General features: G+C 44.2%; 1 protein-coding gene across 3 annotated transcripts in view; it reads right to left on the reverse strand.

Moving 5' to 3' along the window:
* The window catches only part of LOC133369616 (tropomodulin-3), a 50,838-nt gene that overhangs the window by 13,756 nt on the left and 18,861 nt on the right, over positions 1–18,221 (reverse strand). For all 3 annotated transcript variants that reach the window (XM_061594964.1, XM_061594962.1, XM_061594963.1), the window contains exons 3-7: positions 16,564–16,720; positions 3,451–3,573; positions 2,942–3,031; positions 2,247–2,377; positions 200–307 (exon numbers count right to left, since the gene is read on the reverse strand). In XM_061594964.1, coding sequence (XP_061450948.1) covers positions 200–307; positions 2,247–2,377; positions 2,942–3,031; positions 3,451–3,573; positions 16,564–16,720 — 609 coding nt within the window. The remainder of the gene's footprint in view (positions 1–199; positions 308–2,246; positions 2,378–2,941; positions 3,032–3,450; positions 3,574–16,563; positions 16,721–18,221) is intronic.

Here is an 18,221-nt window from a genome sequence, read left to right on the forward strand (position 1 = left end):
GACCTGGACCCTCAGTTGTGGCCATTGTCTGAGCTTGGCTGAGGCCTGGCAGGTGTCGAAAAACACATTTCCTACACATGTCACCTTTTACCTTAACTAAATTGTTTTGAATAGCTGTCCGTTCAACTGGCTCCCTCAGTTCTCAGTCATTTCATGTCAAAATACACACTGGATTTGCCAATTCTGATATCTCACTTACAACAGCAACCGGGTCGTTGCTTCGAGTAGCTGCAAGGCTGAAGCTCTTCACGTATGTATTTGTTTCCAGAGCCTTGGCAAATTCTTTCAGCGTTGGAACAGGAATGTTCTTCAATTAAAATGGAAAAGTAAACAAAAAAAATGATTAATAATGACTAGAAATATTATGACATTTCCCTCCTCTTTAACTCAACCCTCAGCTTAAAGTTCATGCGGCCCTCAGCCTAATTTCATGCAGGAAGGGGGAGGTGTGTGTGTATGTGTGGGGGGGATGGCTCACACACGTTTGGATCTGACCCTGCCCACTTGTTGTGTTCAGTCCTGCCCACCCCCACCAGCACGTTGTGCCTGATAGATAAGGGTCTCATTCTCTCGGAGGTTAGCAGAACCTGCTTGAACTCTTCCGCCCCATATGCATCCTTTCACAGAGGCAAAAATGGACACTAGGCCTCAACAGGAAAAGAGCAACATCAGAATGTTTATTTATTAAAATATTTAGATCCAGCCTCTCGATTCCCAAGTGGGCTAACAATAGCATAATAAACACCCACAGGAATAGATCTAATTAAAAGGGAGACAGCATGAAAACATAATTACCTAGGCTCAAAAAAATTTGAGCAAGGGCTCTGAATGAATAAGGGGAGGACGTTCCAGAGGCAAGGGACCACAACTGAAAAGGCCCTGCTCCTCCTACAGAAGCTGCCTTATAACAGAGTCAAGAACACTGGTCCCTCTAGTTCAATATTGCCTGTATTCACTGGCCACTGCTTTCAAAACCAGGTCTTTCCCAGCCCTATGCAGAGATTGAACCTAGAACATTCTTACATGCATAGCATGTGCTCCACCACTGACCCACAACCTCTCCCCCGCTTTACATACATAGGAACAATATACATAGGAAATACACTTAAGAGGAAACCTATGTATGTGAAGTATACATAGGAGGCAGTCTTATATCAGGCCAGAGTATATGTCCATCTAACTGAATATTGTCTACTCTGACAGACAAAACAATGCTCCAGGATCTTGAGCAGAGGTCTTTCTATCTGCCTGCTACTGAATCCTGTCTTATTTTTATTTTTTAAACCGGAGATGCCTGGAATCGAACCTAGGACCTACCACCACTTGCCACCTATTGCATCTCAGAAGGTGGTGCCACTTTGAACACAGTCTCGAAAGATCTCTAGTAGGTGGGCAGATTTACATGTTGCAAAGATACACAACAAAGCTATATCTGTATAGGATGGAAACGATGTCCCACTATAAACACCCACATGTCAAAAAGCGTAACAGCAATAAGTACATAACAATGTGTATTTTAATGTTAGCACACATTGTCTTGCCATCCTGAAACACTGGAGAGTTATCCACATTACCACGTATACAGAAATGTAGTTCATTTCAAAAGCTACATTTCTAACTTAACAACTATATTACTGTCTGTGAGGATAAGATCTTTTAAATGAGTTGTTTGCAATGGATTCTTTTGAATTAGCTGGACAATTGCTTCTCATATTGTCTGTTCCTTGTTGTGGCTTTCACCATGTTGATGTTAATTGATTTGGAATCTTCTGTACTGTAATTATCTTTCATTTATTATACTTTAGGTGGTAGATTTTCTTTTGTTATGAAAAAATGAAATGGACTGCCTTCAAGTCAATCTCGACTTGTGGCGACCCTATGAATAGGGTTTACATGGTAAGCAGTATTCAGAGGGGGTTTACCTGCCGTCCTCTGAGGATGAGGGGCAGTGACTGGCCCAAGGCCACCCAGTGTGCTTCATGGCTGTGTGGGGATTCGAACCCTGGTCTCCCAGGTTATAATTACCTTAAAATCAAAATCAATAAAAATGTTTTTTAAAAAGCTACATTTCTGGGTACCAGGACTGGGACACCTGTGTTCCTCTAGATATTGTTGGACTCCAGCTCCCATCAGCCTCAGCCAGGACGGTCAATCAATGGTCAGGAATGATGGGAGTTGTAGTCCAGGAACATCTAGAGGGCCATAGGTTCCCCGCCCCTCCTGTACTCTATATGGTTGATAGTTACCTTTATGTTATTCAAGTTGACTTCAACAAGGCGAGGATCGTTCTCTTTAATCCTGTGCAAACTCTCCTCCACATTTGTGGGATTTGGTGGCTCATTGAAGACAGGCATAATCTTTTCACCTTTGACTACATCTGAATTAAGAGATAGAGAATGCGAGATGCATGAACTTGTTTATGGTGGTGGTGGGGGAAGGCAAACAGCAACAGATGCACACGAAGCAGCAACCAGTGACAGCACTATAGCGGGATCTTCTCCTCAGTCTCAAAAGGCAGCGAAGAAAGCTGAGAAGAGGCAGATGAAAGATGTGGAGGACTAAAGCAGTGAGCAAAGCAACTACACAGTTCTGGGCACTTGAGATACCCAGTGGGGAGGGAGGGGAAAGTGCTTGTAAAGCTTTGGATGGTGATTAAAGTTGTGTAAGTAAGTCTCAAAGGAATCTTATGATGAGAAGAGTCTTGGACCTCCTTCACAAAGGATGAAGAGACCCACCAAGTCGCCTCTGCAATACTGAGCGGATATAGGAGCTCTGAAGGAATGCCATAAAGCTACAGTCTTGTTCAGGGCTATAGCTGGGGACGCCATTTTTTTTTTAATGACACACTTGGATAGTCCACCATGTGTCTTCATGTGCTGAAGTGCATTACTCGATCTAGCCCACAGTGCTTTATTTTTAGACTTTCAGCATGAATACTCACTTGAGAAACATTCACTGCCAACACCATTGCTACTTCCCACAATATCACACAGCTGAGAGTTGCTTATCAAGTTGTGCATTCCTAGGATAGCTATCAGGAGAAAGAAAGAAAAAATGCAGTTACATCATGCAGTTTGCTCCGTAACTCAAACAAAACATGAATCTGCAGCAGAATTTCCCAAAGATCAAAGTAGTAGTAGTAGTAGTAGTAATTATTATTATTATTATTGCTGCTGCTGCAGTTTATATAGTGCCATAAAGATGCACGAGCTACCATTGAGCTATGGTTCATCCCCTTCTTCTATGCAAGAGATGGTGAATCTGTGGCTCTCTCACTATGGTTGGACTCCCAACTCCCATCAGCCCTAGCCAGCATGGTTAGACATGATGGGAATTGTAGTCTAATAAAGTATGCTTTCCCATATGTGGTGCAGGAGGAAACTTCCTGAATTTCTATATGCATATGTATGTTTTTAAAAAGCCAAATCAAACAGCCAGCCACATACCAACCTGCAATGTCACACAGTTCAGTATCTGTAGCACTTGTCAACGCTTCCTCTAGTTCAGGATCAAGAGTCACTTTTTCTTCTGTGTAAGACTGGACTGGTTTTGGTTTAGGGACAAATATCTTCCCTGTTCAGAAGAAGAGGAGAATGGTTTTAGGATAGAATCAGTGCTTAGTGTTAAGCAACCTTGCAGATATCCACTGTCCTCAGCAACTCTGAAAATAGGGATATCATAAATAAAATTTAAAGAACAACAAACAGCAAGGCAATATTTTGAAAAAACCTAAGTTCTGTGATTTGTCCCAGTAATTTTACTGTCAGTTATGATTTTTACAAGGTTTTTAATCATAGGACATCAGGTTAAAAAGAACACACATGATTTAGTTATTAATCCTGCAAATAAGATTAATTAATTTGAAGACTACATGTTATCATACTAAGCCCCACAACTATGAAATAAGTGATGGGTTATTATATTTTTATTTACTGTTTCCCGCAATGATTTTGTGTTTTTGAAAAAAGGCTGCTTTCCAAGTCTTCTTTAAAGGAAGGGCTGTAACTCAATGGGACAGCGTCTGCTCTACATGCAGAAGGTCTCAGGTTTAACCCCCCAACATCTCAAGGGGGAGTTGGGAGAAAATCCTATCTCGGAGAGCCACTGCCAGTCAGTGTAGACCTTGATGGACCACGGGTTGAGTACACAGCAGCTTCTCTGTTCTTACATCCCTAGTTTCAAGAGATGTTTGCTAAGCAATATTGGAGGACTGTGGCTTAGGAAACAAGCCCAAACCACCCTTGGGTGAACAGAACAAGCGGTCCATTCTGGAGGATCCAGGGTGCATTTAGCGTCTTAAAAAGTACAACTTCATAAAAGTACAAAACTTTTTTTAAGAAAAGGAAAGAAAAGCAGGGACTCAGTTTTTAGCTACAAGCAGAAAAAGGGCAACCCAAATTATCGGGGCTTTTCACTGTGTATTTCATTTGACAAAAAATTTATACCATGTAACTATAAATACAAAATGTAAGCCATTTACAAAAAACGTTCAACATACATTAAAATCATCAATAAAAGTCGAAGTTAAACACAAGTTTTTTTTAAAAAAATTCAAAACATGATTAAAATCAGTACTAAGCTAAAATTACATGTGTCTGGAAAAATGTCTGTTTTACTATGAAGAAAGGAGGAAACATCTGGGTCTTTCTTTTTTATGCTTAGTAAAAAAAGAGACTAAGGGAAAAGATATAAGACTTTTATAAAACTATACACCAGCCTTCCCCAACCTGGTGCCCTCCAAATGTTTTGTCGCCCATCATTGGCCATGATGACTGTCAGGAGGTGCCGTTCACAACATCTGGAGGGCACCAGGGTTGAGGAAGGCTGCTATACATACGTGTGCAGAGTGGAAACATGAATCATTTTAATTCCGTTCCCAAATAACTAGAGCAGTGGTTTTTAACCTTTTTCAGGTCACAACCCCCTTTGAGAATCTGAGTAAAGCTATGGACCCCCATAAATAAATGCAGTTTATATTATTGCATTGGATTTTTTTTACTTTTTGTGCCCAGTTCACGGACATCCTGAAGCCCGTCCATGGACAACCACTAGGTTAAGAACCCCTGGACCAGAGCACCAGCGAAACTGACCACCAATGGACTGAGGTCACACAGAAGAGATTTTTTTCACATGATACATAAATTATGGAACTCACTATCACAACATATATAGCGACGACCACTAATTTATTTCAAAAGGGGATCAGACTTGATGTCATCCTAATGTGAATCATTATTTTAGTTGTACTTTTCCTTTCTTTTAAAAAGTTAATTAATGCCTTGGATCCTCAAGAGCTGCCCAATTAATCATGCACACCCAAAAGTACTTTGGGCTTGCTTCCTGAACAGCAGTCCCCAAACGCTGCATGTCAAAACCTCTTTTGAAACTAAAAATGGAAATGGATTGCCTACCAGTTGATTCCAACTTATGGCAACCCTATGAATAGGGTTTTCATGGTAAGCAGCATTCAGAGGGGGTTTACCTTTGCCTTCCTCTGAGGCTGAGAGGCAGTGACTGGCCCAAGGTCACCCAATGACCTTCATGGCTGTGTGGGGATTTGAACCCTGGTCTCCCAGATCATAGTCCAACACTCCAACCACTATGCCACACTGGCTCTCGTTTTGAAACTAAAGGAGGTCTGAAAAGCAGTTTAATGTCCAGCAGGGGTGATAAACCTTTTTCAGACTGAGAGCCACATTCTCTTCTGGGCAAGCTCCCGAAGGCCACATGTCAGGGCAGAGGCAAAAGTGTGTAAATTTTACCTTCCAACAGAGTTTCTGCACAGACTCACCCATCCCTTTCTATCCTCCATCCATGCTAAGTTGTCTTACCACAGTTCAAGTACACACTCCAGTGCCAAGAATGAGGAGGGGATATAGTCTGGGCAGAGTCCAGAGGGCCAAACAGAGAGGTCTCAAGGGCTGTATTTTGCCTCCAGGTCAGAGGCTCCCTGTGTTTGATATAGCATCTTGGTCTGAATATAGGCCACACTTTCCCCCCAAATCTGGCTTGTATAAAACCTGTGTGCAACCTGTAATCACACTTTTATAGGCAGAGAAGCCATGATTGAAGACGAGACCTCAGGAACCATGCAGAATCTTGGTATACTTTAGTAGTTTTTGTAAAAGGATCGCCACCCTTCCTGACAGGATGCATTGGATTGCCTAGCGAGTTATTCATTGCAAGATGAGTTTAGAGGTTGCACATGGTTTTTAGATTGTAAAAAGCATTGAATGGGGCTGGAGTTTTACGGATTATATTTTTTTCCTTTCAAAGAGATCCCATTTTAGGGATATATGCCTATATCCTACGCGGCCTATATTCGGGGGATGCTTATATTCAGACCAAGATGGCTTAGCATGGGTGTCTGCTGCTCAAAAGGGTTTAAAAAAACAAAAAACACAGCACCTTCTGAGCACGCCCAAGCCCTCGGGAGCATCTAAAGTAGTTTTTTGGATCTTGGCCTAGATCATTATCACCATTTCCACACATCATAATGACTGCATTCCACAATAACCAAGCCAACCTGCTAGCCAGTTCCATAAAATCTACACTGCTTTTGCCAAGTTGAACATCAACATTCAGCTTTACATCAAGATATACATCTGTGCATTGCTCCATAATCGTATGAGATAAATGGGTTTTGTACATCTTAGCAATTTTAGATCCACTTTAAGTGGGAACACAGGCAAAACCTTAAGTCAGCCTTTGCCACCTTGGTGCGCTCCAGATGTTTTAGAGAATGACGGCCATCAGCCCCAGTCAGCATAGCAAGGCTCAGTGGGGCTGATGGGTGTCATGCTTCAAAACATCAGGTTGGCAAAGGCTACCGTCAATGGTGCTGCAGCGATACGGGTTCTGGATGCCTGACAGCAGTATCTGAATGGTCAGTTATTTCTCTAGTTATTAGGCACTGTGAATAATTCAACAGATGGCACTCCTATTCCAATTTGCTGTTTCATACAAGATCGAATGTAGAAACAACCATGGTGCTGAATAACTGTGTTTCTGCACTCTCTGCGCGTGCGTGTTTACATACAGACCTCCACCCATAAAGCCATAAACAAATTATTTCAAGATTCTTCAGTGCAAAGCAAGAACAAACGCACAACTAAAAAGATTTAAACAACATGGAGATGCAGCCAAACTACACAACAGGAAAAGCCAGTGGATAGAGAAATGGGCAGGAACATAAGAAGCAGCCTTAAACTAGGTCACAGAATCACAGAGTAGGAATGGAACCTATAAGGCCATCCAGTCTAGCCCCTTGTTCAACGCAGGAACCCAACTTAAAGCATACCTGACCGGTAGCTGTCCAGCTGCCTTTTGAATGCCTCCAAGTGTTGGAGAGCCCACCCCTCCCTAGGTCATTGGTTCCATTGTCGTACCACTCTAACTTCAGGCTGATGTTAAAGTACCCCAGTATCACCTACTCTGACTAGCAGCAGCTCTCCCAAATCTCAAGCAGAAAGGACCTTTCCCATCGCATGCTACCTGATCCTCCTAACTGGAGATGCCAGGCATTGAACCTAGGACCTTCTGCATGCAAAGCACAGACTCTGCCACGGGGCTATTAAAACAAGAGCAAGGAACCGATGAGCCTCCAAGTGCTGTTGGACTCTAATGCCCATGAGCTATCACAGCCAATGGTCAGAGATGATGCGAGTTGCAGTCTAACCACACCTGGAAGTGGTGGTGGCTCGTGCCCACTGGAGACTGGTAGGGCGGAAGGCAAGGGGACCAACAGGAGCTGGAGTCAGAGCCAATGACAACTCTAGTTTTGTTCCCATCCTCCTCCCTGCTGAATTTGACAGGGGCAACACTGAGACTAAGGAATAGCAGGAAGCTGAAAGGCTTTGCCACCCCTTTGGAACAAGACAGGCAGGTGGAGGCTGGCTAAGAATAGACTGAGGTTGGTGAGGCAGTGTCCCATTTGCCCCAGTGGACCAGCCTCCACTGCCTGGAGGGCACCACATCAGAGAAGATTGCATTGTAAGGCCCTACCTGTACCTTAAAACCTTCCTCAGGGGACCTGCTCTGTGTTTCCCCACCATTTGAGGCACAGTGAGAGGCAACCCAGGACAGGGTCTTCTCTGTGGTGGCACTGAAATTATGGAACTCCCTTACTCAGGAACCTTTGCTCTGCTTCACCTCTTGTTGGCTTTCAGATCCCAGGAAACAGAAGTTGGACTTCAGAAGGTGTTTGTAGGTACTGAAACAGACTACTAATGGTTCCAAAAGTCAGTCTCCACCCCTACAGACTCTTTATTGGCGTTAAGGTCAACAGACGGGGCCCTGTTGGTAGTTCCACCGCTCTCAAAAGTGTGGGGAATGGAGTCCCAAAGAGGGTGGCAGCACCCAAACTGTGGGCCTCCCTCCCCACAGCTTTTTTGGGTAGCGTCTGCTATATGCTGAAGATGTGCCTCTTTACCTTGGCATTCAACAGTTAAGTCATTTTTCTTTTGTGGGACCACTCTCTTTTGCTGAATCTATACTGTTTTGTCTTGGTCAAAACAGTTTTACTTGCTCTGTAAGTAAATGTCTTACTTCTTTTTCTAACTCTTTGGTTATATTGTTGTAACCAGCCCTGGTGAAGGGCGAGTGAGAAATCGTGTAAATGAAAATATATAAGTAATTCCTGCTTCTCTTAGCTGTTTTGCTTGGGCCAAGTGCTTTTATTTTAAACTCATGTAGATGTTGTACATTTTAAAATAACAAATATGTCAGAAGACTGGGTACAAATCTACTATATATTTTGAAAAGTTGTTTGTCTGCCTGTTCTCTATGAATTTGGACACCTCTTAAGATACCAAATTTTGCATGATGGTTCCTGAAAATCAAGCAGCAGGTTTTTGTCTATGCTTCAATACAATTAGATGCCACTTTGAATCAAGATGGCAGACTGAACCTTTCAAAGTTGCACTGATTTCAAAACTGTACTGATGTTTTGGTTTCTTTGAATTCCCAAGCAATGCCGTGTATGAGACTGGCAGCATTGTAATAAAGAAAGTGGATCCTACTTTATAGAAACATCTTTTACTGAAAAGGGAATGGCAAAAACAACTGCAAGCCTCCCTTTCTAGCTCTTCAACATCTGGTTTTGTTTCTCTTGCATTCACTTTCTTGTTGTCACAAGCTTTGGCAAGTGCTAACCCTAATCTTTAAGAAAAAAGAAAAAAGAACGCACAAAATGTCTGGAACCCATCGAAGGAACATTACAAGCGAAGGAAGCCAGCAGAGGGCTCAAAGGTCGGTATTTTGATGGCACAGAAAACTTGGGGCTGGATCTGATAGAATGCACCCAAAACTCATCTTTGCCCTAGACTCGTTTTATAGCCTTGAGAGATCCATGTCGAACCAAACGTGACCGATACCAACCTTAATGTCACAAGATCTTTGAGACAGCATGTGCAATACAGACTGAGAGCTGTACAGAAACTAAACTCTACTAAGAGTAAGCCCACTGAAAGTAATGGGCCTCAGTTTGTCATGTCCATTAATTTCAATGGGTGTACTCTGGGTAGAACTAACATTGGATACAACCCTATGAACCAAAGTTTTTGGAAAGTGTGATGAAAGGTATACAGCAACTAATTGAGAATCATTTTGTCGATATACAAGGATGATCTCATCAACAATGGAATATACCATCATCCTCACCTGGTAGGATGGGGCACAGCCCAGCTATACAGGGTTGTACTAGTAACAACATCACTATTTACTGATGTGTTTTTTTAAAAAGGGATGTTGTACTTTTTCTTTTCTTTTTTTCCAAGAGAGAGAATGTTGGAAAGAGGGTGGAGAAAAGCAAATATATATAATACAAACATTTAAAAGTAGGTCCAAGAAGATTGGGGATGATGGTACACAAGGACATGTGAAGCTGCATTATATAATGTCAGACCTCTGATCCACCAACTTGATGCCCCCCAGATGTTGACAGACTACAACCCTCATAATCCCCAACCATTGGGCCATACTGGCTGGGACTGATGAGGTTTGGGAGACCAAGAGTATTTGAGAGGCACAAGGCAGGGGCTGGATGATCTAGCAGAGGCCTTTTCATCGATTGCTACCTGATCATTAAAGCTGGAGGCAGCAGGGATTGAACCTGGGACCTTCTGTGTGCAAAGAATGCGCTCTACCACTTATTTATGGCTCATGCCCATAATCTTTGTCAAGAGTGGAGAAGCTGTGCTCCACCAGATGTTGTTGGACTCTATCTCCCACCAGCCTTCATCCACCTCGGCCTGTGACAAAGGATGATGGGAGATGCAGTCCAACAGCATCTGGAGAGCCACACGTGTCCCACTCCGATCAATGCAAATTTTGCTTTACAGTGTCAAACCACTGACCCATCTAGCCCAGTTTTATCCACTGACTGCAGCATCTCTCCAGAGAAAAGCCTTTTCTATCACCTGCTACTTAGCCATTTGAGCCGGTTTGCATTCAAAAGGTCCCAAGATCAATCTCCATCATCTCTTGGTAGGGCTGAAAATGTCCCCTGCCTGAAACCCTGGGAAGACACTGCCAGTCTGTGCAGACAGCATGGAGTTAGATAGACAAATGACCCAACTTGGTAGAAGGCCGTTTCCTATGTTCCTGTGAGATATCAGGGGTTGAACTTTGGGCTAGGACTGTGCTCTATGAACTCCCCAACCATAGCAGGACCCAAATCTGAAAAGGTTGGAGGCTATGGATATATACTACAGGCTTTCCTACCCTTTCCTGTGTCTGCTATAGCCTCCACGACTGCTTTTCTGTTCCTTCTAATTAGTATTATACTTCATGGCGTCCAACAGGAAAAGAACCCAATTATTAAAAACAGAATTGGCTTCGCAAAAGAGGGCTCCGAGGCAATCTGATGAAACGCACAAGCTGTCACCCCTCGACAACAAAATGGAAAGCACGCAACTGGATAAAAAGGACATACCCTCCCATTTTTTTCCAGGAATAACTGCCAAACTTGCCCTTTTCGTGTCCATTTGTTTCCATTCTGAAACCTGGCCTTGGAGAACTGGATGTTACGAACTGAAGTGGCTCAACCTACAGTGCCTCTTCATCACCCCCATTCCGCTTTGACGTCTCTCTCATGCAAAGGCTCGGAAATCTGCATGCGCAGCCATGCAATGCAGGCTGAGAGATCTGCATGCAAAAGCACCAGAAGCGTGTCGTCAAAAATGCATTATGAGAATCTAATCTGGATTTCTTTGGCAGACTCTACTGAACAGCCGTACACATGTATGATTAAGAACAACAAAAGAAAAGCCATGCCGGATGAGGCCAAAGGCTGATCTAGTCCAGCATCTTGTTCTCACAGTGGCTAAACAGATGCCTATGGGAAGCCCACAAACAGGACCCAAATGCAACAGCACTCCTCCGATTTGCGATTCCCAGCAGGGCTGGCGCCAAAGGGCGGCCAGGTCGGGCCCTGGTAGAGGGCCCCTGAAGGACCCCTCGTTAGGGTCCCTGCTGCGGATCACAGGGAGGGAGCTTCCAGGCAGCCTGCCCATTCGCTCACTCCACCTACCTCTCTCCTGTGTTCTGCTGCTGAGTGCGCTGTGCGCACAGGGCTGCCATCAACCAAGATGGCAGCGGAGGCTTCTTTAAGGGACTGATGCCCCTACTGCTACCTTGGTTGATGGCAGCAGGCATGTGCGCGCATATGGCATGCCGCACATGCGTGCCATCAACCAAGATGGCGGCAGGGGCATCAGCCCCTTAGAAAAGCTTCCACCACCATCTTGGTTGATGGCAGCCCTGGGCGCGCAGCACGCACAGCAGCAGAAGACAGCAGAGAGGTAGGTGGAACAGGCAGGAGCCACCTGCCTGGGGTAGGCTGGTGCCCACGGGCCCGGTCATGCCTGGCACTGGTCCTGATTCCCAGTAACTGTGGCTGCATACACACTATACATTTCAAGCATATTTCTTCTCCCAAAGAATCCTGGGAACTGTTAGTTTAAGGGTGCTGGGAACTGTAGCTCTGTTGGGGTAAACAACAATTGCCAGGATTCTTTGGGGGGGGAGAGAGAAATGTGTTTGAAAGCACATTTAAAGCACACTGCTTCCCCCAAAGTTTCTTGGGAATGGCAGTTTACCTCTCACAGAGCTACAATTCCCAACACCCTTAACAAACAACAGTTTCCAGGATTCTTTGCGGTAACATTGTGTGCTTGAAATGTATGGTATCTACTCGGCCTGTTATTCAGAAGCATACTGCTTCCAACGGTGGAGGTACAAATATCAATAACAGTATACTTGTTGCAGAGGAAACCTGGAAAATCAGGCAATGTCTTTCCTTTCCAAATCTTCTGCCCACGTAGATGGGAGTTAAGTTCCACTGAGTTCAGTGGGACTTGCTTACCAAAAAAATGGGCATAGGATTGGATTGTACATAATTCAGAGATGGGGAATCTCAGGTGTCAGTGGACAACAGCTTCGGCCATGTCAGATCATGCTGGCTGGGGCTTATGGGAGTTAAAGTCCAAGAAGTACCACAGGCTCCCCATGTCTGATCCAAATACAAACACTGCTATTCCCCCCCCCTTTAAAATGCTGTGATCAATACTGCTTCCTTCTGCATAAAAAGTCAAAAAGACCCTCCTGCAAGTGCAAGCTTGGTTTCATAGGCGCTCAAAACAAGTCTCATCTTGTTCAGACCCACCCTTCTCTCTATTCTGAGAAAACTTCAAGATTCCTTTCCAGGTAATGAGCAAATACTTTGAAAACTCAAGCTGATTGTTCAGTCACTCCAAGGATAAAGCTCTACAGAGCCTTTGGAAACAATGACTTAACTAACGGGCAAGCAGCCAAGCCAGCTTTCAGAGATTCCTCTTCCTCGACACATACCAACACAAACATTTGTCAAAAGGACACATCTGCACTTGAGCTTGCAAGGGCCACAGAAACCATTTTGCTGATGAACTGGGAACGTTTCGTTTATTTAAAAATGAGATCACACAGGAGAGGGTTGTAGAAAACCATCAAAACGCTTCCGAACCAAACAGCTTGGCAAAAGAGTGTCAAGAGCGTCTGGATGGTTAGGTGCTGAGTACCACTGAAGAGTGTACAATCTGGGGCGGGGAGCCTATAACTGCCCCCCCGCTCCCCCGATGCCCAGCTCTCATCAGCTCCAGCTAGCATGGTCAATGTTCAGGGATGACGGGTCTTGTAGCATAGCTGCATCTAGAGGGCCATAGGTTCCCCAGCCCTGGCGTACCTTAATGGATTTTTGAAACAAGAAAAGACAGACAGACACTTCAAAGCATTAGATCAGCGTTTCCCAACCTCTGGGTCCCCAGATGTTGCTGGACTAATGTTCCCCTAATTCCTAATCATTGGCCATGATGGCTGGGGCTGATGGGAGTTACAGTCCAGCAACACTAGATCAAGGGTAGGGAACCTGTGGCCCTCCAGAAGTTGCTGAACTACAGCTCCCATCAACCCTGGGGAGTGGCCATGCTGGCTGAGGCTGATGGGAGTTGGAGTCCAGTAGCATCTGGAGGGCCAAAACTTTCCCCACCCTTGCACCAGATCTTAGGGCTCATTCAGTGTGACAGTTGTTTGGTAAGTAGGTTTAGCAGAGAACGACTGTAGCTCAGTGGCAAAGCACATACTTTGTACATGCAGTATCTCAGGATCAATCCCTGGCATCTCAAAGAAGGGCTGAGAAGGACTGTATACAAACCCTGGAGAGCCATTGCCACTCAGTGCCGACAATATTGAGCTAGAGGGAACAATTGCCTGACGCAGTACAGGGAAGCTGCCTATGTTCCAAACACATAATTGGCTTGTGAAATTCATTGGCACCGTTCAGACGATTATAAAAACCTTTTAGACAAAAGTATGCAAGAATAAGTATACCGATGGCTATATAGTTAAATGAGCTTGAAAGCGGAACCTAGGAATAGTTGCGGGGCATGTTCTGAGTGCACATGAAAGAGCGTGCTCACTGAAGCTAAGCAGGTCTAGGTGTGGCCAGTGCCTGGATGGGAGACTGCATGGAACTCTCCATTACAGAATGAAGGTGGGTGGGACACAAGTGCAATTCTAGTTCAAACAGGACTGATAAAAATGACTAAATTCAGCTATGGTTGTAGTTGGGGATTTTCCAGAAGAGCAATTCCTAATGCTTCAAAGGTTTTAGTTTTTTTTAAATGACTAACTTTAGGCCAACTGACACTGGGTGAGTCCAGATACACACCTGTGTAGGTCTGTATATTTCAACTTATTATGCCAGGATGGTGGTGGTGGTGGTCTGGTTGAAAATGCATAATCAACTATAGGAAAATAATGGGATTTTGTAGGTAGAATTTAAAGGAAGGCCTAGTAGACCTTGAAGCCGAGTAATGTGCAAGCAAGATGTTTTAGACTACAACTCCCATCAGCTCCAGCTAGCTAGCTAGGGCTGATCGGAGTTGTAATCCAAAATATCTGAAGGACACCAGGTTGGGGAAGACTTGTCATGGACAAAGCAGGTTTTGGTCACCAGCACCATGCCTCGGGCTTGCTCACTCCCTTCTGGCCTCACGCACCTGAAATCATTCCCTCAAATCCCGGTTTGTGATAAGTGATAGTTTGCCATGACAGCTTGGTATCATGTTAAACTGAAGGGTGGAATATAATAACAGTGGGCCTGTCCCAGACATGATAAGCCAAACTGTGATCTGGCCATATTGGGGCCATTTTTAAGCTTCCAAATGCCTTCCTCACCTTGCATGTTCAAATTATCTCCCTAGCTTTCTGGTTCATAACAATATTTACTATGACATCTGAAGTGGCCAAACCAGAACTGGGGAAATAAACTGGGGGCAGCCTATGGAGGTAAACTAGGTTTTACGATAAACCAAGGTTTGGCAGACTCAGATGTCATGGTAAACTATATGGCTATATGATTCAGAAATCCAGGAAGATCATTTGAGTGTGCAAGGCTGTTAGGGAATGCCTAAGTTTTAGGCAAGGCCTTGATGGCCAAACCATGGTTTGGCTATCATGAATGAACCAGGCCACCATCAACAAATTCCACCCTGCAAGTATAATGTTTTATAACCATTAAGGCAGCAAGCTTCACAACATTGATGGAATTATACTATTTTACTCTCAAGAAAATAAATAGATCACAAGTCTTCAACCACTGATTTCAAAGTAGTTCCACTACAGAAGATAAAACCATTCTAAGATGAAATTTGTAACTCGGAAGATTATAACCTAGACATTTGCTTACAAGAAACTGGTTGTACCACAAGTCAAGCTGGCTAGGGTTGCAAAACAAGGTGATCAACATGAAATGCAAGCATGTGGATGTCAATGGCAGCCAATGACCTATTTCCCTTTTGGTCAAGTCTGAATACACCCTTAGTGACTTGGCCAAGGTGGCACAGGAAGTCAGCGTTGCAGGCCACGTAAGCAAAAGCTCAGGGATTTGTAGGCAATCAAACCAGACAAATCAAACCATGCAAGCAAAGGGATGGGGGTTCGCAGGTGGCGATGATCAATGAATTGGCAGAACCTGCAAACCCTGCCTCCTTTGCTTGTATGGTTTGAAATAAAGTCACGTGGGCAAAGGGGATGCCGATCAGGTGAGTGGTGGTGCCTGCAAGGAGCTGCATCTCGTATCTGCCTCACATCTGATATCATATATGTAAGGCAGATAGGTGCAGCTTGGTGAAAAACAATTAGGCCCACAGGCTGGAGGGTCCCCACCTCTGAAGCAGAAAATCAACTCCCCAACCCCTTCGGTGCTTAAACTGTATGACTGTCTTGCTTGCAGCAGACAACGATTGTCTGCATGCCTTTTTGATATTCACAAGACCTCCGGCCAAAAAGCTTCCATTGTTGAATTAATGAAATTTGTATTTTTAAATGTCATTTCATGAAATAAAAGTTTTACTGTATCAGTCCTCTCCACCAGCAACAGTAGCTCATTGTAGGTTTTTATCAACAGATGGAACAGGATGAGGCTTTTAAGTTTAAGCAACCAATTTAAAAAGTGCTCTGAAAATCTCCTAATGTCACCTTTCTTTAGTAATGTTTATTTGTCTTATAAGTAAAGCCCTGCTTGTTTCCAACCTATGTATCTTGAAAATTGATTTTGACTGACTGGTTTTAATTGTGAGTACTACACTTTTAGTGAAAGTCTGTGTACCTTGTTTCATCTTGCTATGGCCTATGGGCTAACACAATAAACACTATTGTACTCTGTTATTTTGGAAAAGTGGCCATATCCATTTTGATATTGAAAAGCAACATTCTGAAGAGAACAAATCTGTGTAGCCAAGGGCACATCTGAGGACCAGTTCATGGGGGTGAAGGAGCCCACATCCACTCCTCCCCCAATATGCATCTGCAAGATGCTCTTCCGAAATGTCTAATTGTGCAGATGCCAATATTTGTACGATTCTCCCCCCCCCAAAAAAGGGTGGGAGGTCATGTGCGCATGCGATTGGTCACGTCTGAGGAAGCACTTAGCTCACAGGGAGGTTCTGCACGCCTGTGGTGGAAGAGAGGAGGGTGCACTTGCACAAACCACCTTGCTCAGGATGGGTGAGGGTGCAGAGCTGTTACCTTTCTTTTCTCCTGTGTACGGGACAAAATCTTCAATGTCTTTATGCTCCAGCGCCTGCTTCTCCAAATACGAAAGAAGTTTCTCTCTGTTGAAAGGACCAGAGGGGCTTTTGGCAGTCTGGTCCTTTTGCCGGAACCCTGCTGGCAAAAGGGCATTCTGCGAAGCAAAACAAAACAGACAGTCACTTTAATTGTCCCATGGCAGGGCTTGCTTTTATGGGCAGACACCAAGACTGATAGAGTTTCCTCCGGCTATCCACTGCTGTGTCCCATTCAGCACTCAAGTCAGCAGCCCTGCAGACACCCAGTTTTTTTTTTACAGACTTTGGACCTGTGAGAGGCGGCTCTCCTTGTGGAATGGCACCTTTTGGGTCCAAGGGTGAAAAGTGAACTGAAATCCAGAGATGTCCTTCCAGTGGTGCAAGCCTTTCGGCAAACAGTTGCACAAGATCCGTTGCCTATTTTTCTCTGTCTAGAATGATTTTAATAACTATGGACTCACTGCAGCTTCATATCTCTGCATATGCTAACCATTCCAAAGTACAGAAGAGCATTCACCCTTGCTCGCTTTAATGTGTTGCCATCACCACTATCAGGACGATTTAGTAAGATCCTGGTTAAGGAACGGATATGTCCCTGTGGTGCTGGAACAATGGAATTTGTTAAACATGCCCTCTTGTATTGCAACATGTGTAGGAATGCAGAAAGAAGCTAATGTTTCCATTATTAACAGCCTTTTCTGGAAGTAACTCCACAAATTTGGTACTAATTTGTTAAAGGGATGTGTCCTCCTGTATCACTGAAAGGGTTCCTACAGTTTTTATGACCTCCATGCAAATTAGGGGGAAATGTTGCTATCTTCCTGAGAGAAAGAATTCTACTGTATTGCTCTCATGTCACCTTTTAATGATCTTTTATATGCTTTATATTAACTCTGCTGGTCTGTGACCGTAAGAAACGAATCGATTGACATGTTTCTCTGGAATCCATATCCTTAACGATTGATAGCTTAAAATCTATTACATGTGCATATCCATTACTGGGTGGGGTGCAAGCAGTCTCATGCAGCCCAGCCATTAAGACAGTGATGGGGAGCCTGTGGCCATCCATATGTTACTGGACTACCACTCTCAACATGCTCTCCCTTCACTCTGTGTGCCAGGTTGCTGAGTGTCACAAACTGGGAGAGCACTATCATGCTCATGCCTGCTTTGCAGGCTTCCCGTAGGTACGTGGTTGGCCACTGTGAGAACAGGATGCTTCACTTAGATGAGCCTTTAGCCTGATCTCGCAGCCAGGCTCTTCTTCCGTTCTTATCCCTGACTGTTGGCCATGCTGTCTGGGGCTGATGGGAGTTGAGAGCGCAGCGATATCCAAAAGGCTACAGCTTCCCCACTACTGTATTAGACAGAAAAGCCCTGATAACATTTTACTGAGCAAACTGAACAACAACAGTGTATAATTTGAGGAGAAAGGAACAGAGAGGTTTTGTCTTTCTTAGATCGGTTCTTGTACCAGGCAGCAAGATATTCAGCCAAATATAGGGAGGAAAAACTCCCAGCGCTTGGAAAAGTTACTTTTTTGAACTACAACTCCCATCAGCCCCAGCCAGCATGGCCACTGGATTGGGCTGATGGGAGTTGTAGTTCAAAAAAGTA

This window comes from Rhineura floridana, chromosome 14 (assembly GCF_030035675.1).
Source record: "Rhineura floridana isolate rRhiFlo1 chromosome 14, rRhiFlo1.hap2, whole genome shotgun sequence".
Classification (NCBI taxonomy): Eukaryota; Metazoa; Chordata; class Lepidosauria; order Squamata; family Rhineuridae; genus Rhineura; species Rhineura floridana.